Raw genomic sequence first — 23,811 nt, forward strand, 5'->3', positions numbered from 1 at the left:
TGACCTGCGTGTCTCACGACGGGTGGGCTCCTGCGTGGGGCCACGGATATCTCCAATTAAAAGGGCAGGTAGTTTTGTAGGTGTCTTAAATGGAGCATTGGTATAACCCATTTCACACTAAATATGATTTTAAATGTCTTTCAAGCTTACGTACAATAATAATGAGAAGAAAAAAATCAAGTAGGACTAAGAGATTTAGTTTAGGTTGACTTGGATGAGCTCAATATAAGCTACTAACTAGATGTCAAGACCCATAAGTAGATCAAAATCAAGTGTTGTGACATCTAATAAGAATAAAGATGGTTTTAATTTGGCTATTAGACCTTGTTAAAGTATTGTGACTTGATGAAGGATTAATTAGGGGTTCAATAGTCCACATGATAGCATTTTGCATTGTCAAATTCACCATCAAGCACCATATGTGATGGTTATTGATCCTTCAAACTTTGTTTGTAGGCATACCACCATGGTTACAATTTGATAGGATCATTTACTTAGGTCAATATAATTCTCGTGTGGATACCTCATGTCAGCTTTTGAATATGAGGAAAAACTTCATAGGCATGCTATATCACACATAAAAGGAATATTTCATAATTTAATTAAATACTTTTTTGAAAGTATAAAAATCAAATTATTAAAGATAACTAATTAAATACTTCGTGAGTAAAACAATATGAGTGACCTAATGGCAAGGATATCTCCACTTCGACAATCATAAGTGTCATTGAGGATATTAAATATCTGATAATTAATTAATTTTGAGGCACTTATAATTAATTTTGAATCCATCTTTTGTTGTACAAAACAAAACGCACTTATATTCTCCACATGTGGATATAATATTACATGCGGAAGCACTATGAAAACCAATTATTCATTAATAAAAGAAGAATCACTGAATACTAACCTTAAAGTGGCATGTGAAGCTGAAAGATCCTCTCCCCCACCTGTCATTATTTAATATGATGCTCTTAGAAATTTTGACAATCAATGTGATGTTTATAATCAATTATCAGAATATATTTCATAATTGTAGGTGTGAATTTATAAGATGAGGCTTTGAAATTATTTACATCTTATTTGATGTATTTCATAGATAAAGAGGACATCTTAGAGTAGATTATTATAATTTAATAGATTAATTATAAATTATCCCCTATAATTAATTACTTTCAGTATTCTAAATTTTATATTTTAAAAATTATATTAGAATCTTTATATTTATAAAAGTGAAATATTTCAATTCATTTCTCCTTATACGATAGACTCGGACGTTTTTAGTGAAAAACTAAAGTGAGACAGAGTAATATGTGCTTAGTGTTAAACTTGATATTTTCGTTATAAAAATAATATATAATTAGTTAATTAAAATTTAATAGTATAGATACTTAATGATAACTAATTACAAGAGTAATATATAATTAACCCAAATTTAATTGACATAAATAAAAATTAATTAATTATAATGATAATTAGAGGTCACAATGAGTCCTCCTTTTCAACCATTATATTAGGTTTAAATTCATGAGAAGATCACACGTAAAATAATTAATGATTTTGAAAATTTTATTTTATTTTATTTTGAGATTTTAGGAAAAGCAATTCAATTTGTAGTTTTCTTCGGATCGGTTTGCTGGATAGTGTAATTATTATATTTAAATTTGAATGGGTGTTGAACCGACGGCGGAGGGAAAGGCGAAAGCAAATAGAGAACGACAGAAAGGGGCAGTGAGAGAGAGACAGGGCAGAGGCGAAAGAAACTAAGGTGGAGGAGAGGAGAACGCAGATATGGCCGCCGCGGGTCTCTATCGACGAAAACTCCCTTCTCCGCCGGCGATCGAGTTCGCCTCCCCGGAAGGAAAGGTCAGTCATCTCGAATTTCCTTCGATCCCCTTCTTTCTGCTCTCCGATCCGGCGGTGGCGGAAGCCATACTTCGGCTAGCGCTAGGTATCTTTCCTTCCTTTGATTTTATGGAGCGAACTGATTCTTCGTCGTACCTGTTGTCGATGCTCTTCGGGGTACGAGGGTTTTATAAATTTAATTCCTGGGAGTTCTGTCTTCGCACTGAATACCTGCATAGTGTTCAATGACACTGTTAATTGGTTCAGTGCAATAAAGCGCAACGGGTTTAGGCGTCTATGTGCTATATAACACAGTGTGCTCGAGGCCTAATGTTTGTTTGCACTGTTATCGTGTTCAGTTTGGTGAAGGGTAATAGGGTTGCCTATGTGCTAATGCTATTTCTGAAGTTATCCTCTTTTCAGGGAGCACAAATACGAAAAATAGTATCTTATTATCTTGACGTGTTTCATGAAATGTATTGTATAGTTTTTTGATAATCTTAACCTGGTGGGCTGACTTTTAATTATTTCATACTAAGCATGCAAAAGGAGAAAAATACTTCTATGAATCATATTATTTGTCTTGGTTCCTTATATAGCGATTATATTAATTACTAATGTTTCATGTTGATGGGACAGCTTTTACTTGCATTCCTTTTTGAGCTAATACTATATTTGTTCTTCTTCCCTGGCAAAATTTGTAGAGATTATTCACTGAAGCTTATCAAAGTGGGACAATGGAGGGGTTCTTCAAGTTAATTTCTCACTTCCAAACACAATCAGAGCCTGCATACTGCGGATTGGCCACTTTGGCTATGGTCTTGAATGCTCTGGCAATAGACCCAGGGAGAAAGTGGAAAGGTGTTACTTTATCACTAATCTTCATGTTATTTCTCCTAAATTTGTTAACATCTTGTTGTTTGGATATATTTTTTTCGTATATATCATGTCTTATCTGGCAAATTCTTGTTGAGTAAAGATACACCATCTCCCCATCTTTGGTTTTTGGGTTTTTTGTTGATCTTTTTGAAGGTTCAGATTTGAATTCTGCAAGTCAATCCTTGAACAGTTTGCTTGTTTCAGCCATTTAAACATAGTTAATTAATCCAATCAGTTTATTGATTGGTTTGTTGTCATATTATAACTTCTATGTACTGCATGCTGCATTCTGTAATTATGTTTTTTTTTTTTCTTTCTGATACTAATTTGTAGCTTCTAATTGGTAATGAAAGCTGGTATCTTAGGATTTATACTGGTTTTGGACTAATGGAACTGATTTATTTATACTGTTACTCTTTATCTCATTTTTATACCTTTGTTTAGTTTTGTTACAATGGTTATATTTTACCTTTTAGGTCCTTGGAGATGGTATGATGAGTCCATGTTGGACTGTTGTGAACCTTTGGAGAAAATTAAAGCTGAAGGTATCACATTTGGGACAGTTGCTTGCTTGGCTCAGTGTGCTGGAGCTGAGGTTAAAGCTTTTCGGACAAACCAAAGCACCATTGATGATTTTCGTGCTCATGTTATTAAGTGCACCTCCTCGGAAGATTGTCACTTGATAGTATCATATCACAGGAAACCTTTCAACCAGGTCTCTTCCTAATTTTTCTTGCAAACATTTCCCTTTTGAATGTTTGCCTTATCTTAGGTTGGAAGGTCCATTGACATACATAATATTGCCTTCAAGGAACTGCAAATGACTTTATTGGGAAAGAAGATATGTGTTAAATGCAAGTTTTCTACTTTTTAATGTTATAGTTGCAATACTAGCTTGTTCACAGAAGTGCATATGGGTAGGCCATCAAATTTTTTTTTCTTATTAAATCAGTTTTATGACTTGTGACTTGAAGCTCTGCATCAGTGATTGCTTCATACAGATAAATAATTGAGTGACAGCTTTTTAATGTCTCCCATTATCTTGTTAAGAAATTTCAGTAAGATAGTGCTGCTACTCCAGTGTAATTTTTCTTTCTTTTGCAAAAATATCCAGAACTAGAAGTTCTTGGTGACATCGATGCATGGGAACCTTATATTGTACCATATCTGGGTATTCTGTTGGATGTATCTGTAAAAGATAAATAGTTACCTAAACAATTATCTTAGCATACAAAGGCCCAGGGACATTTTTTGGCACTCGCATATTGTCATTTTGTAGAAAGTTAACATGATTGTCTTTAGTTTCTTTTTTTCAAACAATTTAAGTGGGAAGTACGATGTGTATCAAGTTGTAGATGGCTGAACCAAGCTGTGTTGGACCCTACTTGGGCTTTTTATAGTCAGGAATACTTTTTTTACTGCTGAATAGGTCCTGCAAATTATTAAGAATGACAGGCAGTTTTTTAAGATTGGGCCAGATTGTAACAGTTCCCCATATATCCGTCTTATTACAGTGTGGAGGTATGGGAGTGTGTTGCACAATTATGTCATTGATCTTTGCACATTTCTTTTTGGCTCCACATTTTGAGGATGTTGAATGTTGAAGTTGTTGTAGAAGATAAATTCATGACATTGAATTTTATGATTACTTCATCATTAGCAACAAGGAATTGACTGATTCCTATGACAACAGTCTTCTGAACTTCATCTAGTGCAGAACTTGCGGTAATATTCATTTTGCTTCTGTTGTTTGTGTCTACTCTTTCTAGCCATAAAAAGTGTTAATTTCATCATTGCATCGATCTCCACTCACATTGAAACTTAAAAGGGTGCTCAAAATTTGAAAGACTTGTTTAATATAGGATTTTTTCACCAAACATTCTCAAAACAAGTCTAGATAGCTACAAATATAATTACGAAATTAAGACAAAAATAATAGATAAAATATCACTGCTAGAATTGAATGAGGAGGATTGATCAGCCCTCTCCATTTCCGACTCAACTAGGAGAGTCTTGAGAAAGAATTGCTTCTAACTCGACTATGTTTCTTGAGAAAGGATTTCTTCAATGCTATTCCAGCTATGATTATGCTGCTGTCTTCTTCCTTATCATAGATAACAAGGCCTCCTTTTCTTTCTTAAGCCTGGGGTCACAGTAAGCTGTATTAAGCTTCTTTATGCTGCATCATATTTGATTTATGTGCTATAACCTATAGGGCTGTAACAAACTGTAGAATGTTGAACTAAGCTGTGTCAACTCCTTTTGGGACTTTATGATAGTTGGGAATGCTGATTGAGAGCCAAATAGGCCCCGGCTAGTGTCAACTCCTTTTGGGTCTTTGTGATAGTTGTGAATGCTGATTTAGGGCCAAATAGGTTGCATGGTGTATGAGATCGAGTTGGGTTGCTGATTGAGAGCTAAATGGGCCCTGGCTATGCCTCAAGCTGGTGGGATGTTGTATGAGACCAGCTCACATGTTGATATTCTATAGTCAGCGAACATAGTTGAAAGATATAAAATTCTTCTGAATCTTAAGATACCATCCAACATCTATTTGGGAATTTAAGGGTTAGAATGTAAAATTGGTTTCGTACTCAACATGTTGAATAATACAAATAATGCTTTCTGAAAGCAATAGTACCTTGCTTTCTATGTCTTTCCATCTTGGATGTGTTTTTTTGGGACTTTCATATACTGCCTTTATTTGTATTTAGCAATGTACTTGAACGCAATATCTTGCTTTCTATGTCTTTTTCCATCTTGGATGTCCTTTTCTGGGACCTTGAAATGCTGCCTTTATTTGCATCTAGCAATGTACTTTCTAAGATGTTGACTACACCATATTTGCTGGTGGTTCTCCTCACTTATTTTCAATATTATCTTAAAATAACTAGCTGTCTAATACAGTTTGCATAGATAAGAATTATGCTTCACATTTGATATAGAATTATCCATGAGAGCTGATATGAACTATGCACTGGTTATGAAACTCTACAAGTATTTTGTGCTTCCACCATATGCTTATTTGTTGTTCCAGTGCTTGGAGGAACAACTGACATTTTCTTTTTCATTCATATGCAGACAGGAACTGGCCATTTTTCACCAATTGGTGGATATCATGCAGAAAGTGATATGGCACTTATTTTGGATGTAGCTCGTTTTAAATATCCTCCTCATTGGGTTCCACTTGCTCTTCTTTGGGAAGCCATGGATACGATTGATAAAACAACTGGGCGTCCTAGGGGGTATACTTTTTAACTTTTCACGTGCTCATTATCCATCAGTTTAAAAGGAGCAATTTGAATTTGATGATAATGCTTTACAAAAATGGATTACTGAAAGAAATAGGTTGACATAATCTTCAACTTACTATTTTTTGTGTGGAAAGCATCATGTTTGAGTGCTAATTCTTGTTTGCATTATGCTACTTTTTTTCTTTACATGTGTTGGTAGTACTCAGTCATATGAGAATCAAGGGGGAAGGATGTGACATTTCTGATGTGCTTGATGTAGGTTATCTCAACTTGCTTTTATGTGTATTAGATTCTTAAAGTGGGATACTTCCAATGGATATGTTGAATTAAAACAGTTGAACCTGGTTATAGAAACAATGTTGACTTGGTGATGCTACTAAAGTCTGTCTCTCCATGCTTTTTCATTTTGAACAACAAAGAGTTCTTACTGGACACTTCAAATAGTTGGTGAAATTATTGAGCATTGATTGATCAGTTTCCTATCTAATGGTGTTGCATTAACATTATTGGTTGGCATTGAAAAGATTTTCTGACATTTAACATCTCGTATAGTGTCATGTAAATAAAGGCTCATGTACATTATTTATTTGAGCCCTTAACCAGTTTAGAAGAATTTGCTGCTTTAAAGTTTTAATGTTAGTTTTTTTTTGGATTAACATTATTGGTTGGCATTGAAAAGATTTTCTGACATTTAACATCTCGTATAGTGTCATGTAAATAAAGGCTCATGTACATTATTTATTTGAGCCCTTAACCAGTTTAGAAGAATTTGCTGCTTTAGAGTTTTAATGTTAGTTTTTTTTTGGACTAAAATAAATAAGAATTATCTTATAAAATGATACTGGATGGTACAGCCAGCCATCTATTTATAGTTGTCAAATAAGAATTCCACAAGAATGTGCTAATTATCAATAAATAGACAGTTATGTGAAAATATTACAGAATGAGTCAACTTTATTTTTCTCCAAAATTTTTAATTAATCCAAGTTTAAGTCTCTTCAGTCCAAGCAAATATCATTAGTATTGACATGCACCATGGAAGTAACAACATATACCATGGGAGGTCTATCTTGGATGCCTAATAAGTTCACAATTTCCAATGTGAAAAGATCAGGATATAATGGTTCAACCATATGGTTCTAGGAACTCTTTACGCACACTTTTTATATCCCTAACACTAGTTACTATGCTCTGATATATCTTTTTCTTAATTGAATTGATATAGTTACCTGATATTCCTTTATTTTTCAAAATCCTCTTTCTAGATCAGGTAGATACTACCCTGAACGAGTTAATTTTCAGTGTATTTGCTCTGTCTTTAAGGCTGCAGTTGCTTTTTAGTCCTTTTTCAGTGTATATTGTAAACCTTGAACCTTTTTTACGATTGACTCTTAAGATTTTAATTTCCAGGTTTATGCTTATTTCAATCCATCAGAAAGTGCCATCCTTGCTTTATACACTGGTAAAGAATTTGATCTTTCCATTCCTTTTGTTTCTTTACTAAAAATTAATAGAGCTTTCTTCTTTGGATAAATAGTCACTAAAGAGAATTCGATATGTATTATGAGGATGGTCTATAGATCATTGGCAATTATGAATTATCCTTTTGTACTTGTCACATCTAAACTAGGATACAGTCACAATTATGTATACTGTCCATGTCACCAAATTATGTCCCTTGCTTGCAAATGTTAAATTTCAAGCTATCATGGATCTTTCGTGGCTAGTTGTCACAGTCGATCATGATGGTTCTCAGAAAGTAAATGAGCATCAGTTGTCTAGGTTTTGCTTGCTTGGACCACCATATATGTATTCATATATATTCATATGTATGAAGAAGTTATCATAGATTTGTGCTTGCAATGCATATACATAGAATGATAGAAATAACTTGGTTTCCAGCAATAATGATGTGTATTATAATTTTAGCATCTAAATTATTTAGCGAGATTGCCTTTGCATGCTCTCAATGCCAATATAAAAGAATCATGATATAATTGAAATGTTACTTTTCCAAAAATAAGTACAAAACTCTTGTGATGTTGTGAAATGTGAACTTTCTTGGGTTGGTCACCTGGATTATCACCTAGGCCTTATGGAAGGCTCATTACCTAACGGTTATGTGATTTACCATGTTAGTGATTCATTATTTTTATTGTGTGAATTCCGGAATGCTCTTTAGAGCTGCAGAGATGAGAGATGGGTGACCATGGCAAAATACTTGATGGATGAAGTACCTATACTCTTGAAGTCTGAGGACCTAAAAAGTGTTCCCCAGGTTCTTTTTATTCTGTTGGAATCCTTACCTGCATGTGCTGGATATTTCATCAAATGGGTTTTAGAAGTTAGGCGACAAGAGGAAAATGGATCTAGCTTAAGTAAAGAGGAGAAAGAGCGGCTTGCTGCTAAGGTCTTGCTTCCTTTCCCTGCTCCCTCCTGTTTCCCTATCTTGGATATCTTCTTTGGATATTCCCTCATAATATTCTGGATTACAGGAAGAGATACTGCAACAAGTTCATGAGACTGAGCTATTTAAATGTGTAACAGACTTGTTATCTTCTTCAAACTCAAATCACAAACTAGAAGAAAAGCATTTGTTATCAGAGATTGCAGCTAATGTCTGTTGTCAAGGAGCAGCACTATTATCAGGAGAACTAACATCTAGTTCAGGAATTTGCAGCAGAACATGTATTAAATGCTTCAAAGTTAATGATGACAAATCTACAACTGTTGTCTCTGGGACAGTAGTTTCAGGTGGCAATCAACATGAGGTTGATATGCTTGTACCTGTGTCAAAAGCAACAACAGGGTGCTGTTGCAATTCCACACTGAATAATTGCACTGTGATGCACCCTGCAAGCACTGATGTTTTAACTGTTCTATTGTTGGCTTTACCTCCGACTACCTGGTTGGACATTAAGGATAAGAGCTTGTTGTCTGAAATTCAATGCCTTGTTTCAACAGAAAATCTTCCTGATGCTCTTCAACAAGAGGTTGGCTTCTCTTTGCTTTATTCTTTCTTCTCTCAAATGTATGTTGAAAGCAATTACTCTATTTTTGGTTTATATGATTAGGCAACATCATCTTTTAAAAATTTAGAATGATGGGTTAAGGTTGTACAAAATCTGGAACTGGTTCTTTGTTTATATTTCATTGTTGGACATCCAACTCGATCATTTTAGATCTAACAAGTAAGAGTGACGACTTTTGTTGATTTTTTTGTAATGGTCTGAATAACTCAACTAAAAATCTAAAAACATTTACAATTTACTTGGAGATAAATTTTAGGATGTCTGCCATTTGTTCCATCACCTGGATGCATAGCATGTAGTGACAGTAAAATATACTCTTTGATCACAACCTTAGTACCCGATATCTAAATTTAGAATCTCTTGTTCTTAAAATTTTAAATTTAACATAAACTTTTACATAACACATGTTCGTTTTTTACCAAACACAGAAGGTGAGAGTTGGTCTTATGGTAGGATTATTCCTTTGTGATCAAGGTAATCAGGATCAAAATCATGGAAATCTGCTTGAGGGGATAAACTACATACATTGACCCTTCTTAGAAACAATATTTTCTTTGTTTTACAATCAGAGACATTTTTCCTTTTTGCTTATTTTCTGTTTCTGTTTCCTCTTCACTTCCATTCTCCGTATTTTTATTTCTTTTTTTAACTTTTACGGCAATTAAATTGCCTAGAGTTGGATAAATCAGTCAACTCTGATTGACTTTGATTAATTAGTCCACTTCAACTAATTTATTATCATAATGCTAAGAAATTTTGCCAAACCAGGATGGCTTAGTCAAATAGGATCAAGTGTCTCTTATTGGAATTGGATGAGATGGCTGACTTATGAAATTTCTACTATTTTCGTTTACACTTTTGCTTGTATTTATATTTGCTTAACCTAGTAAGAACTTGTCATAATGTTACTCTTCTTGACCTATGAAACATGGATGTATCAGATTGCTTACCATATCCATACCCCAGAAATAGTTCTGCTTTGTATCATATACTAACTTGAAGTACTCAATTTTTATAATAATTCTTTAAAGCATTCTATACTTGAAAGGGAACTTAGGTGATGCTATTCACAGCTTGCATGACTTGGCATGCCATTTCTTATGAACTGTACTATGAATGGTCTTAACAAACTCGTACATGTACATAACAGGTTTTACTCTTACGGAGACAACTTCATTATCTGAAAAGGTGCAAAGACAAGGAAGTAGATGATGATTCTACATTGTGTTGGTTCACTTGATATGACAATTTTGAGTCTGCCTTTTAAAAATAGAAGATATAGAACTTTATACAGGAGGGGGAACTTTTCTTGACAATTCATTGCTCGTACTATGATTAGTGATAGTGCCTTAATACAGCATAGTGACAGGACAAGATCCATACAATAGTTGGAACTCTGCTATTGTGTTCGTTCACAATAACACAATTGGACATTGTGTTCGTTCACTTGATATGATAATTTTGAGTCTTCCTTTTCAAATAGAAGATATAGAACCTTATGCGGGAGGTGGAAATTTTCTTGACAATTCATTGCTCGTACTATGATCAGTGACAGTGCCTTAATACAGCATAATGACAGGACAAGATCCATACAATAGTTGGAATCTTAAGACTCTGCTATTGTATTGTACCCATTTGTCCTCTTTAAAGATTTTGTTGAGTGCTGTTCTGAGCATTATTAAGGGACAATATCCATACAATAGTTGGAATCTTAAGACTCTGCTATTGTATTGTGCCCATTTGTCCTCTTTAAAGATTTTGTTGAGTGCTGTTCTGAGCATTATTAAGGGGCAATATAGCTGTTAACCCCGAAGGCTCTTTCTTTTCTCTTTTGCTAACAAACTATAGACTCTATAATCATTTGGAGAAGCTGCATTAGTTATTTTCCCTGCTTAAATTAGCTTACTCTATGTGTTTTTTTAGGCTAAAGTTGACATGGGAGGAATTAATTCCTGTCACAGATTATTTGGCAGAATACTCCAATTTATACAGATAATAGCTGTGACCATCAGCAAGTGACATTTTTAATAGAACGTATACAAGATTCAGTATATGGTGTGTTTTGATATGTGATTTTATTCATTCAAATGAATTGCTCATATATTTGGGTGGTAAATGAATCTCCAATTGTGGTCATCATGGGATTGCGTTAGACCATGGACATTATTTGATTCAGCATAGGGATTTTAACTGCCCTTCATTGCATCGAACGTAAGGAAAATTAATTCAGATAAAATTGCATCAGTGTGGATTTAGCGTCATAACACCGAGTTATAACTTTATTCTGTTGTGTCTCGCTTGATTCAGAAATAAGAAAAAGTGGAGCATGTTTTTCCTTTAGATTATGCTTATATTTTTGCTCAGTGTCACTGAGACCTCTTCGAACTGATCATTCGAACAAGAAAGAAGTCACTGGGAAAATGGAAAATTACAAACCAGACGTTTAATTGTTCTAATTTAATTGTTCTAATTCCATTATTGGATTGGATCTGACTAGATTGATTCTGAAGAACCGGCAGAACCAATTGATCCAATACAAACCCAGTTTTTTTTATTGCACCAAAAAAATATGAACAAAAGACACCTCTTTTTTCTTGGTTGAGAATATTTTTATACTATAGAATATCAACAATAATAAAACAATTTTCGACTTTCTTTTTTTTTTTTCAAATTTTGCTAATAACTTTTCAAATATTTATTCTTTTATAAAAACATGTAGTGAAAGAGGAGATAAAACATCAATACGATATGAAACTACAGTTTCAAATCATCAATATTGTACTTCTCTTTCACTACATATATTTATAAAAGAATATATATATATATATATAATATAATATAATATAATATAATATAATATAAAAGGTGTACGTTGTCTTTAGCCTTATAAAATCATACTTATATGTTATAATATAATATAATATAAAAGAATATATATAATATAATATAATATAATATAATATAATATAATATAATATAATATAATATAATATAAAACGTGGAGAAGAATATGATTTTCTCCTTATATGTGGTGTTCGACGAAGACGTCTTTAGCCTTCGACAAAGAATACGACGAAGGCCGCAGGCGTCTCTGGCTTTCTACGAAGAATGCAACGAAGAAGAAGTCGAGTCGTTGCCACTCCGTTACCTCCTAGATCGAGATCGTTGAGAGAGGATAGCATCGGATCAAAAAATATTGAGATTTTATCGATTCTCTCTCTTCTTTGAGCACCTTCTTCCTCTTCTCCCTCGATGCACCCAAGCTAATGCCACTCAGTAGCGAGCATACCGGATTGGTACGTACCGTTTGTAGCATTAGAAATTAAATTCTTGATTTAAAGTATTTAATGTTACAATACCTTTTTAAGACAATTTCTATTAATACTTATAGGTACAATGGGTTGACTGCGGTATATTGAAAGACTAATTAGGAGCATATTTAGATATTTAAAGGATATATATGAAAAAAAAAATCCAAAGGAAATAAAGAAATAGTTGCTTTTTGTTTTTGAGAATAATGGCCGGAATTTGTTTCCAAAACCAAAAACTAGAAAACAAATTTTAGACGGAGGATTTCTTATTCCCACGAGAATCTACCCAACTGGCATACGCCTCCTTCCCCCCGACGCACGGCGGCGATTGGCTGCCGATACGCGTTCCTTCTTTCCTCGGACGAAAGTCCGCGATTGGCTGCCGGCACGCGTTGATCTGTCGACCCGTTGTTGGTAAGCTGTCTCCTCTCTCCCTTCCTCCTCTGGCCTTGCATCGGCAAAGTCCCTGTGCCCTACGCCAGGGAGATGTGTTCCCTTATTCCCACGAGAATCTACCCAACTGGCATACGCCTCCTTCCCCCCGACGCACGGCGGCGATTGGCTGCCGACACGCGTTGATCTGTCGACCCGTTGTTGGTAAGCTGTCTCCTCTCTCCCTTCCTCCTCTGGCCTTGCATCGGCAAAGTCCCTGTGCCCTACGCCAGGGAGATGTGTTCCCTTGTCTCCTCTTGTCTAAGCTAGCAGCGGAACAACACCACCACGTTTGCCACTGTGGCGTCTGCATCAAACGACATCATCTTTCGTGTCTGTATCATGTGGCTCAACAATCGCGATGGGGTTTGAGAACGATACCCGGACGAACTATAGGCTATTTTGATTCTAGGAAATAGGTTAGAGGTACTTTCAGGAGACCATCCCAAGAACAGTTGCGAAATGTTTTCTATGAACAAGCCCAAACAGCTGTCCTTCATCTTTCTTCTTCTGACTGGAGATATCATCAGTTGGTGTGCAAATTGGGAGTAACGATTTATGTCGTCCCTCATCTTTTACTGTATAATTTAGCTTGCCAATGTGTCAAATCTTCAAAGTTGGTTGCGAGTGTCGTCGTGTTTTTTTAGCTTTTCTTTGCAGTCACTGTTTTGAGGAGGGAGTCTGTGAAAGACCGAAAACAAGAAACACTTACTAAAACAACCTTTTTCTGTTCTTTTTTCTAAATAGCAGAAAACTGTTCTTAAAAAGATGGCACCGAACAGGCCAGTGTCCATTATTCCCTTTTCCTATATATGTATATATTATGAGCCCATATTTCTTAGTTTGTTTCCTTTCAGTTTCTAGAGACAGAAGGTTTGAATAATGGAGAAGGATTCAAGCTTTCCAGGAGGATACGAGACGAATCTACTAGAGCAATTCGAAGTTATTTTGGAAGAAGATAAGCTTATGTAAGCTCAGCAATGTTCCCTTTTTCTTGCAGCATCATATGACAAATTTTCCGTGCCAAATATCATTTCAGCACCAAACTTTCAGGAAACCATGTAGTAATTGATAAATAGGTTAAGTGTGACCATGGTTTAAAATCTTGGTCTGGTGCTAATTTCGGTCGATGACAACACTGGTGCAATAACAGTACAGTCGACATACTGATGCTCAGTACAGGTCGGTGGAGAAAAGAGGGCAAGATGAGGAGGAAGAGGATGAGGCTTAACGGTAGGAGGAGGATGAGGTGATGACACGAATGAGGAGGAGACACCAACTATGTGGTGAGTTGGAGACTGTGATGACAGCACGACAGAGCGAGCGAGGAGGAGAGAAAAATAGAGAGAGAGAGAGAGAGAGCATTTGAGAAAAATATAAAAAAAAAGGAAAAAAGGACAAATAACTGTTAAAAAAATAAAAAAAAAGTTCATACTGATACCAATCAGTAAGCATTTTGGTACCAGTCTATTTTCCACCTGGTAAGCCTAATATGATGTTATACCAGACCGAACCAGGTAAAACCGTCTAATTAGCATCATAGTCAGCCATTGGATTGGTAAATCCCAGCCTGAACCATATTTTAAACTTCTTGGGTGTGATATGTAAAGACTAGGTTTCTTTGTACTTTATAAAATGCTCTTTAATATGGGTCCTCTGGTGGAATAACTATTTAGTGCTTTTGGGCTTGGGATGTTTTTTTTTCTTTTTATCACATGTTTATAAATTTACATTTTTAATGATCATGCATTTTGGGTTTGCTGCTACTCTGTGCAGTGACGAAATAGGCTTTTTGCACCCATCCCAGTTTGCATCTCTTGATGAGGATTCAAGCAGTTCCTCTCCCACACTCGCAACTTCAGTTCGGTTAGCTGATGGTAACATTGAGACGAGTATTACAGAGTCAAATACAGTCCAATATGACAAGACAACCTTTTGGAATAGAGATCATAAGTTGGCAATCTCCACACATGTGCTCTGTCATTTATGTGTTGCTGCTCGGCATGCGTATATGGATGTATCCAGAAGATATAAAGCCTCTATCAACTTATCTCTGAACAGCGGTGCTTTCTGTAGTGTAACTTCTGGAGCAAACTTAGATCATCTTCTGGAAAATGAGATACTAAAACACACTAAGGCCTTATTGATTTTAAGTTTCAACTTTGCCAGTGCTTGGAATTGCAGGTCAGTTGTCATTCTATGTCTTCCTTGGTGCCAACTTGTTGACCAAATTTTAATAGACATCATACACAAACATGAGTGTTTGGTGAAATAAATGGACTAAACTTCTTCCCATTGTAAACATGGAATTTTTTGCAAAACATATACAAAGATGAAACAATCTGAAGTCTCCATAGACTATATTGTGTAAGATGTAGGGATTATGTGCTTGTATAGAGGAGCATACATTAGCAAGGTAAATAAAATGTTATTGATCAGTAGTTTGTGTCTTTACAGGAGACTAGTGCTTTCTAGGAAACTTGAGATTTCACTATTTTTGGAGGAGCTCCGATTCTCCACACTTATTCTTGCATATGCGCCAAAATGTGATTATGCCTGGAGTCAAAGGTAACCTTTAGTTCATTTTCCACTGTAGGAGTTCTAAGCTTTAAGGTTCCTTTTTTGTTTTTTTTTCGGTCCAATCAAACAAACGATTCGATGTTAATGAATCAAAATATTGTTATTCAACAAATATCTAGCTGAACATATTTTATGTATGTTAATGCATATGGTTTGGCATTTCTTTGCAATAGTAATTTTCTTTTTTTTTTTTTTCTTTCTGTTGATGAAACTAATTAGAAAGACTAATTTTGAATCTATAAATTTATCCAAAACAGAATCTTTTTTCTTTTTTCTTTGCATTTTAGTATGCATGGATAGAAACACCAATATTTATAAAAACAAAGATGTACAACTCTTTGTATGCGTAAAAGATCTCTAAAGTCTTTCTGACAGATCAGAGGACTTGATAGTGTTTTACTTTAACCAAAACTTTGGTTTTTAAAAAATTAAAGTTTATAATAAAATTCCAAAAGTCAAAAGAATAAATAGAAGTAAATTTATCCAATTCTTTTACATGTTTTTATAATCCTAATCAGTTTTGTAATAGATACATAGGTAATCTATTACATATGTAATAATGGCGCCTCCAGTTCATCATTCCATGATTTGATAAAAAGAACTATTATTGTCAATGTTAGACACTATTATCTGGAGAACCTATATCTGTTAAACATGGAAGGTGATAGTTAATTGTGTATTCAAATACCACCCATTTATTTGGAAATACGTGATTACTTATTGCGTTTGGTTGTAGTTGTTTCTTTTGAAGAAAAGAAAAATTTGCCAAATAATTAAGTTTAACATAGCCATTGACTCATGCTACCAGAATTCTTTTCAGGTATCAAATTCATTTGTTTTCCATTTCAAAATTGGATTAACCTGCAAGCACCACTAGTTATTCAAAGAAGTACTCAAGGTATCAAGGTACCCATGTCTAATCCCATTGGAAGGCCTCCTTAAGTTTTAAACTATGTGTAACTCCTTTAAAATCTATGATTTTACTAGTGCAACTCCATTAATTTACTTTGTCCAACTTTGCTTGGTGCATAATAATTGAGGGTTAGTAATGAGCCAAAGTTGTTTGGTAGAGGAATGAGACAAACTCGTATAATCCCTCCCTTTGAAGAACACCACTACCTTTTTGCTTCCTCTATATCAAGACCAACTGAACAATGTGTTTGTTTAGTTATTACTCATGAAATATGGATACTTGAAATTGCTTGTTGTTCTTATTGGAAATTTCCTTGTAGCATCTATTTTTAAATAACTATTAAACAGACTGGTCCTTTAAGATTGCTTATGGGACATAGGATAACTTTTAGGGAGAATTCCTTTTTTACTCGAATACTTCTAGATTATGGAAATGGATATATGAATAGATAAGTTCTTTTTTTTGTTTGTATTAAGTGTAAATCTTGTAAAAATTATTGGAATGATTTTACTATATTTTTATAGGTTCTTATCATCTCTTCTATATTCTTGACATGTTCTGTTACTAAAATAATATTTTTTAACATGAAGAGGTTAGGAGTTTTAGTCAGTTGTTATTTATCATAAATCACGATATATGAATACTTTTTCTAAGATAAATAAATGCCAAACTGTTATATATACATATAGTTGTGAACTTGTGATATTTATGCTGTATTGCTCCTAATTTTTCAAGTTTTGGTGTATTGGCTTATCCATGTCATGTCTTGTCAACATATGATATATGTATTTATGCTTCATAGGCTGCATACATTGTATGCATTTTTATTTAATCGTTCAGAATGGTCTAGTTTTCAATTTAGTTTGAATAAGAAATGTTTTTCTGGGGGTTACAGGAGATGGGTTATTAAGATACTGGGAGAGAAGTGTCAGAACTTACAAGATATTATTAGGGAGGAATCTGATCTTGTGGAGAAAATAGCAGAGGTATATTCTCCTAAATAATTGCCTTTTCTTTTCTAAGTTGTTTAACTCTTGTCCATGATGTTCTCTCCATTATAGTTGATTTAATAGCTAACTAGACACCATTAATACAAATTAAGTAATATGACCAATATTTATGGAATGTAATCCTATTTCCTTACCTGCTTATTCCTAATCGTAGTTAATTAGTACCAGTGAATTGGCTGATCTGATCCAAAAAATGGACAACCAGACCCTTGAGCTGTTTGGGTTTATAACTAGATTGAGGTTGCATAGGGACCAGAACAAACTGATTGATCTGTTCTGTTTGCTACTAAACCGTAGAAGCTAGGCTGTCTAAGTTGAGCCAGACTAGTGTCATACAGATTAAGCAGACAGAAAGTCTAAATTGCAAGCTTATACAACCAAGTAATGAGCACAATCTTGTCCTCTAAGGTTTGACATCATAAAAATAAAAAGATAAAAAAGGCCCTGAGTGCCTTAGCGCCACTGCCCTGATTTCTATGTTCCTTCGCACAACATGACCACTAGTGGCACAATAGATCTTCTATGTTCCTTCACCCACATCATTTTCTCTGCACAGAAAGGAAAATAGAATAAAGAAAAAGAAGCCAACGAAAAGAAGAAAAGGGTCTGCTGCAAAAGCAACAGATAGAGAAGAAGAAAAGAAAAGTAAGAAAAAGAAGAGGAGGAAGGAGAAGAAGACTGAGAAAATAGAAAAACAGAAAAAGAGGGGAAGAAGAAAAAGAAGCTGCCAAGTGATGGCTCCATTTTGTGATCTGGCCAACTGCTCCACAATGCACTACCACTGTCTTTAGGTCTAAAATACCAATCTGATTTATGGCTCTGGTGATTTGAGGTGTCTTTCTCATCAATTTTGGCTGACAAGCAGACAATCGAGTCCTCTTTGACCCTCACACAGAAGTTTTTAGGCATATCCCTTGCATGATCATTTTTGTTTGGTGCAGTTTTTTGCGAAAATAATATAGAGCTTGGTTTCTATCTGTTTCATTTTCTTTTAGATTTAATTCTTATGTATGGGAGCAAAATTTTGTTTTCTTGTTTAACTTTTAATTGGCTGATTCACCTTAAATGTCATATATTAGAAGCCATGTATAATATTCATGGACCTCAGTAGTATTTAATTGTCATATGATTTATGAATATGTTGTGGCATGAACAATAGATTTGATAGCATAATTTCCTTATTTATGCTATGCTAACTCAATTCTTGTATGTCTGCAGAAATCAAAGATGAATTATCGTGCATGGACCCACCGTTGTTGGCTTATATCTTACATGAAAAGAGTTCAGGTTAGATTATAGCTGATTTTCAATTTTTATAGGTAACAGAGGGCTTGATTACAAAATTATGTTATTGTGGTAGGGATGCTGATATCATGATTCATAATGCTGGTCCAATACTGGTTTCAACAAGGTCTTGGACCAGTATTGTATCAAGATAGCTAGCCATATATGAACCTGTACTTTTCAGTATCACCAAAAAAATAAAAATAAAATAAAATAAATGTATAATCAAGTATTACCAAGATATATGTTAACATGATGATACTTGGTTAATTATATGCATGAAGCACTTATTTCTTTACTCTAGATAAAGTGATGTTGAGTTGATGTTGGAGGTTATATGATTGACCAGTGAAGTAACTGCATTTTGTTCTAACATCAACAAAATCTTACGTTGTTTTGTATGCTAAAATGGTAAAGATTCTTTGATTTTTAGTGTACCTAGTTTCAGTGAACGGCTGAAACTTTCGCCATTTGTTTTCAAGCATTGAATTTTACAGCAATTATCAAGATATAATGTGCAAATTGTCAAGTATGCACTGAAATAATTGCAGGTGCTTGGTGAGTTGGACAAATCAAAAAAATGGGCAGAGCTGCATGTTGCTGATAATTGCTGTTTCAACTATCGTAGAGTAAGCTTTTTCATAATGTGTTTTAATCCTTGCATTATTAGCCTTCTTAATTATGAATTTTTTGGTATTATGTATGTTTAGGTAAATTACAACACTAGTCATTATACCATGTGGTAATTTTCATTTTGGTCCCAAAACTTTGATTTGGCCAAATTGTCTTCTAAAATTATTAATTAACTTTTCAATCAAGTCCTACCATTTGCTTTCATTTATAATCATTGACGGAAAGTTTACTTGCCTTCACTTTAAAAATTGGCTTGCCAACTCGAAAAAACATCAGTGAGAAAAGTTATTTGACATTCCCAATATGATTCAAGACAAAATTCAGGGAACATGGGCATGTTGGATAACATTTTTTTGTTAATATTTATGCCATGTTTGCAAATTAATTGTTATTGTACAGCCAAATGAATCTTTTTATAATTATGGTTTAGGAAGTCAATTACAAAAAAGATTTGAAGTTTGGGACCCATTTGAAATTTGCCACAAAGTTCAAGGACTGGTGGTGTAATCTTTCTGTTGATAGTTAGTACATCAATTTATATACGTCCACTTGATTCTTTGAATATCATCATAATTGAATGATATATATATATATATATATATATATATATATATATATATTTATTTATACAGATATTAAGCAATACATACACTTGCACTGATTTAGTCTTCTTGACTGCAGCAATTGATGCTTAACTTGCTAGAGGGCAATCATTTGAAACATGGTGAAGCTTCCACCGATTGCAAGTTTGATGTTTGTTTTATTTGGAAGGTGAATTTCTTTCATTTAGGTCATGCTAGATCATGTTTTCTTTATATTGAGGATAAATGAGAATTGAAAAATTCCTTGTGGTGTTAATTTTTCGTAAACAGATACATTCATGAGATACTAATAGGAGTTAAAGTGAATCTCTCACCATGATCTTTCTAGGAACTGAAGTCAAACCAAGTGCATGTAAATTTGTTCTAACTCTATACTTCTCTTGTTTTCACATAAAGGAGTCCACGCTTAGTATTCTTGATTAGGGCAGTGGGCCTTGGTGGAGTGTTATTTCAAAACTTAGTGCGAGTCCAAATAATAGAAACAATCAACCGTTCCCATGCTCTAGGAGTACCCTCGATGAGTGGGCTGCTTTTTCTATATGTATACTTTTTTTTCTAGTGATGCACAGCAAGGACTCCACCGTATCCCTGTTGCTGATATCAGAAGCTAATATCAGTATCAGAAGCTGATGTCAGTATCAGGATCAATGGATTGGCGATGCACGATAGAGGCTGGTGAGGAGTTTGGTGCTTGTCAACGCTAGTTAGCTATGAGGAGTTGATGCTAACTTTTTAGTTATTTAAGGACTTTTATCAGTTTGTTTCAATTATGTTTTTATGTTTTTATTTGTTTTAGCTAGTCTAGGCATTGGGTCTACTTTCAAATCCAAGTTGCAATTAGATTAGAAAAGCATTAGAAGTATTTTGAAAGGGCATTTTGATCTCCCGGGAATTCATTAAAATTTTAAAGCCTGTGATGTAATTCCTCTTGGGCAAAGTAATCATATTCCTTTTTGTTTTTACTCTTTCTTTGCCTTTTTCTTTCTCTTCTTTCTGAAGATTTTGCTGTTGACATCTTTTTAAGCCATTACCTCATTCATGCCTTATTCAAGTGGTTTTATCTAAAGCCGTAAAATTTTCTGACACCCCTTTTTACTAAGATAATGCAACCACCAACAATGACACTGCAGCAACACCTTTTGCATCCCAAAACCACATTGCCACATCCCATCTGATTCATTACAGTACCATCAACTTCTGACTCCAGTATCAACAGTATATGATCCTGTCCAGAATGTCAGTCATTTCAGTTATAGTTTTACTTGAGCCACATCCTATTCTTGGGTGGCCTACAAGCAACTCTCAACTCCAATTGATCAACATGTTCTTACTGCCAATTTTGCCATGTATATGGTTACTGCAGCTTTTTTTTCTTGAAAGAGATTATTCAACCTGCTGAGCTGAACATGCTTTGGATGATTGTCATTTGGTTGCTTTCTTGGTTTGTTAAGTGTCATAGGCAATGCTTGTCAAACGAAGTGTAATTTATAACTGTAGTAATTGATATTGCTAGCTTATTCTTTAACTTGTCTCAGCTATAATCCATATGCATTGTTAACTTAGTACTACATTTACCGGTTGATTTTTATTGCATACTATCTTGTTAAATTTGCATCAGCTTTAGTTGCATATCGATTACAATTACATAATTCATGTCATCCTCACCGCTCAAATTTCATATCCACATGGCCTAATATTTTGTTATGTCTGCCATTTTCATGACACCTAATGCCACAAATTTGCTTTCTTGTTCCTTACTAAGACACAATGATGTTTTCTTAACTATTGCAATAAGATAAAAAAAAACTGCGAATTATCTTTTTTTCCTTTCAGGAAGAGCTCCAATGGAATGAGTTGCTCTTAACTCGCTATATTGGAAGAGAGGTTTGGTTCATATATTCAATATCGCTAGATTGTTGTAAATGTTTGTGTTGCTCTCTTAGCAATAAAGGTTTTATGATTTTTATGAAACCACAGTTAAATTTTATGAGTTTTCAGGCAACATAATTTCTTTTCGTTTGGATATTTTTTCAAGGCCTTATGGATCCATCGCCGGTTCCTCTCTCAATGTTGGATAAAACACTTCACGACCAACGAAGGAGCAGTCATCCTGGATCCTGATGACAATCTTATTAGCTCCAAAATCAAAAAATTTCTTGCTAAAGAGCTACAGCTTGTAAAGTCCTGCCTGAACATCTCGCCTGATGAATTCGATGATACACAAGATCAAGCACGATATGGCGCTTCATATTTACTGTGGATTTTGAAGGTCCATGCATGACGATTATTTTCATTACCAGATCTGTTGCTGCATTGAGAAACCTTATGTTGAATCATCATCATGATGTTTGATTTTGTCATTTGTCCACTTCCCTTTTTCACAGTTCTTCCTGCCTCAACAATCCAAGCATGAAGAGATCATCAAGGGAGTCAAAGATCTGAAACCCATTCTGCTGAAGACTTGCTCAGGAAAAAATACATGTTGGGAAAGTCTACTAAATTGACTGCCTACCACAGGAAAACTGTTTAAGGTGTTATCTTCAGCTATTAATCTCTAATTTTATGATACTGCTCCCTTTAAAAAAGTCAATCATATCTGTAAACTGATGTGTCATTGTTAGTTTGGTTGACTGTTTTCTCTAAGTCAACTCTAATTGTATCATAAATATTGTAGTAAGTACAGTATTACTATTTTCCCATGGAAAATCTTATGAATTATTAATGTCAAAACATGAAGATTATTATTACGACTATGCTACAGTCACATGGTTTGGGTATCACATTGAGCCGCACAAAGCAGTGATCAGCAGATGAATCAGATACGGTCCAATTGAATGGTTGATACTACTGCATCTCGCTGCGGCTACTTCCCCAACAAATGTTCCTTATCCGGAACTCTTTATATCCTCCACCTCCAACGCTTGAACTGCTGCCCCTCTCGGTGAGCTCAGTCATGCTCACAGATGCCACGATGAACGCTCTGCATGAAGTCTTCCTCCACCAGTGCCTGCCTTCATCCACCCCCCGCATGAATCCCGTCGCCCCCCATGCCATCGCCTACGGATGCCGGAATCCAGGTGTCCCGTCGCCACAGCGCCACCAGGTCTCGAGGGCTTCTTCAGGAACCCAAGCCTCCCGACCTCAAATCCCAGATTCCGGGGAGTCCCACTACGTGAAGCTCCTCAACAGGTCCTGCAAAGCTGGAAAGTTCAGCGAGTCGCTCTACTTCCTCGAGTACATGGTGGGCAAAGGGTACAAGCCCGACGTGATCCTCTGCACCAAGCTCATCAAGGGATTGTTTGGTTCGAGGAAGCTCGACAAGGCGGTCAGGGTGTTGGACATCCTGGAAGCCCACGGCGAGCCCGACGTCTTTGCCTACAATGCCCTAATCAGCGGCTTTTGCAAGGCCAACCGCATCGAGGCGGCCATCGAGGTACTCGGCCGGATGAAGAGCCGGGGCTGCCCGCCTGATATCGTGACGTACAACATCCTCATCGGCAGTCTTTGCAGCAGGGGGAAGCTGGATCTGGCGTTGGAGGCTCTGGACCGGCTGTTGGACGACAAGTGCCAGCCGACGGTGATCACGTTCACGATTCTGATAGAGGCGGCGTTGCTGCAAGGTGGAATCGGCGACGCGATGAAACTTTTGGACGAGATGGTGTCGCAGGGGCTTCGACCTGACAACTACACGTACAATGCCATCATTCGTGGGATGTGCAAGGAAGGGATGGTGGACGCGGCCCATGAGTTCCTGAAGAGCCTGCCGTCGAGAGGTTGCGACCCGGACGTGATTTCGTACAACATCTTGCTTCGTGGGTTGTTGAGTCGAAAGAGATGGGAGGACGCAGAGAAGTTGATCGGTGAAATGCTTGAAAGAGGTCTGAAACCCAACAATGTCACCTACAGTGTTTTGATCAATTCTCTGTGTCATGAAGGCAAGGTTGAGAGAGCAAAGCAATTGCTCAAGGACATGATCAGAAGGGGACTGAAGCCTGACGCTTATAGCTATGACCCATTGATCTCTGCTTATTGCAAG

General features: G+C 35.5%; 3 protein-coding genes across 7 annotated transcripts in view; all 3 read left to right on the top strand.

Moving 5' to 3' along the window:
* Positions 1-1,691: 1,691 nt before the first annotated feature.
* LOC135625806 (glutathione gamma-glutamylcysteinyltransferase 1-like) lies at positions 1,692-10,775 on the top strand. The gene is made up of 8 exons (XM_065130891.1): positions 1,692-1,866; positions 2,550-2,706; positions 3,201-3,439; positions 5,806-5,969; positions 7,389-7,440; positions 8,161-8,388; positions 8,474-8,971; positions 10,161-10,775. Exons 1-8 carry the CDS (start codon positions 1,792-1,794, stop codon positions 10,248-10,250), a joined length of 1,503 nt encoding a protein of 500 aa, XP_064986963.1. The 5' UTR covers positions 1,692-1,791; the 3' UTR covers positions 10,251-10,775.
* A 1,821-nt stretch (positions 10,776-12,596) lies between these two features.
* On the top strand, positions 12,597-22,522 carry LOC135624544 (uncharacterized). 4 transcript variants are annotated; one of them, XM_065128263.1, is made up of 11 exons: positions 12,597-12,735; positions 13,611-13,721; positions 14,530-14,937; positions 15,211-15,321; positions 17,142-17,232; positions 18,475-18,543; positions 19,092-19,169; positions 19,855-19,944; positions 21,609-21,659; positions 21,811-22,044; positions 22,160-22,522. In XM_065128263.1, exons 2-11 carry the CDS (start codon positions 13,636-13,638, stop codon positions 22,277-22,279), a joined length of 1,338 nt encoding a protein of 445 aa, XP_064984335.1. In that variant the 5' UTR covers positions 12,597-12,735; positions 13,611-13,635; the 3' UTR covers positions 22,280-22,522. The 4 variants fall into 4 exon arrangements, with proteins under 4 accessions (XP_064984335.1, XP_064984334.1, XP_064984337.1 ...); XM_065128262.1 differs by having other exon boundaries at positions 12,603-12,918; XM_065128264.1 differs by having other exon boundaries at positions 12,606-12,735; positions 13,596-13,721.
* Positions 22,523-22,524: 2 nt separating this feature from the next.
* LOC135624543 (pentatricopeptide repeat-containing protein At3g04760, chloroplastic-like) overlaps positions 22,525-23,811 on the top strand; it is a 3,243-nt gene continuing 1,956 nt past the window's right edge. For both annotated transcript variants that reach the window (XM_065128260.1, XM_065128261.1), the window contains exon 1: positions 22,525-23,811. This exon is cut by the window's right edge and continues 909 nt beyond it. In XM_065128260.1, coding sequence (XP_064984332.1) covers positions 22,654-23,811 — 1,158 coding nt within the window. In that variant the 5' untranslated portion in view covers positions 22,525-22,653.

This window comes from Musa acuminata, chromosome BXJ2-10 (assembly GCF_036884655.1).
Source record: "Musa acuminata AAA Group cultivar baxijiao chromosome BXJ2-10, Cavendish_Baxijiao_AAA, whole genome shotgun sequence".
Lineage (NCBI taxonomy): Eukaryota > Viridiplantae > Streptophyta > Magnoliopsida > Zingiberales > Musaceae > Musa > Musa acuminata.

Bases quoted from the DNA above. Each gene is read 5' to 3' on its own strand.
- LOC135624544 (XM_065128263.1), top strand. From the start codon at position 13,636: ATGGAGAAGGATTCAAGCTTTCCAGGAGGATACGAGACGAATCTACTA. The intron at 13,722-14,529 runs GTAAGCTCAGCA...TACTCTGTGCAG, and splicing joins TTGGAAGAAGATAAGCTTAT to TGACGAAATAGGCTTTTTGC. The intron at 15,322-17,141 runs GTAACCTTTAGT...TGGGGGTTACAG, and splicing joins GATTATGCCTGGAGTCAAAG to GAGATGGGTTATTAAGATAC.
- LOC135625806 (XM_065130891.1), top strand. From the start codon at position 1,792: ATGGCCGCCGCGGGTCTCTATCGACGAAAACTCCCTTCTCCGCCGGCG. The intron at 3,440-5,805 runs GTCTCTTCCTAA...ATTCATATGCAG, and splicing joins ACAGGAAACCTTTCAACCAG to ACAGGAACTGGCCATTTTTC. The intron at 5,970-7,388 runs GTATACTTTTTA...TTTAATTTCCAG, and splicing joins ACAACTGGGCGTCCTAGGGG to GTTTATGCTTATTTCAATCC.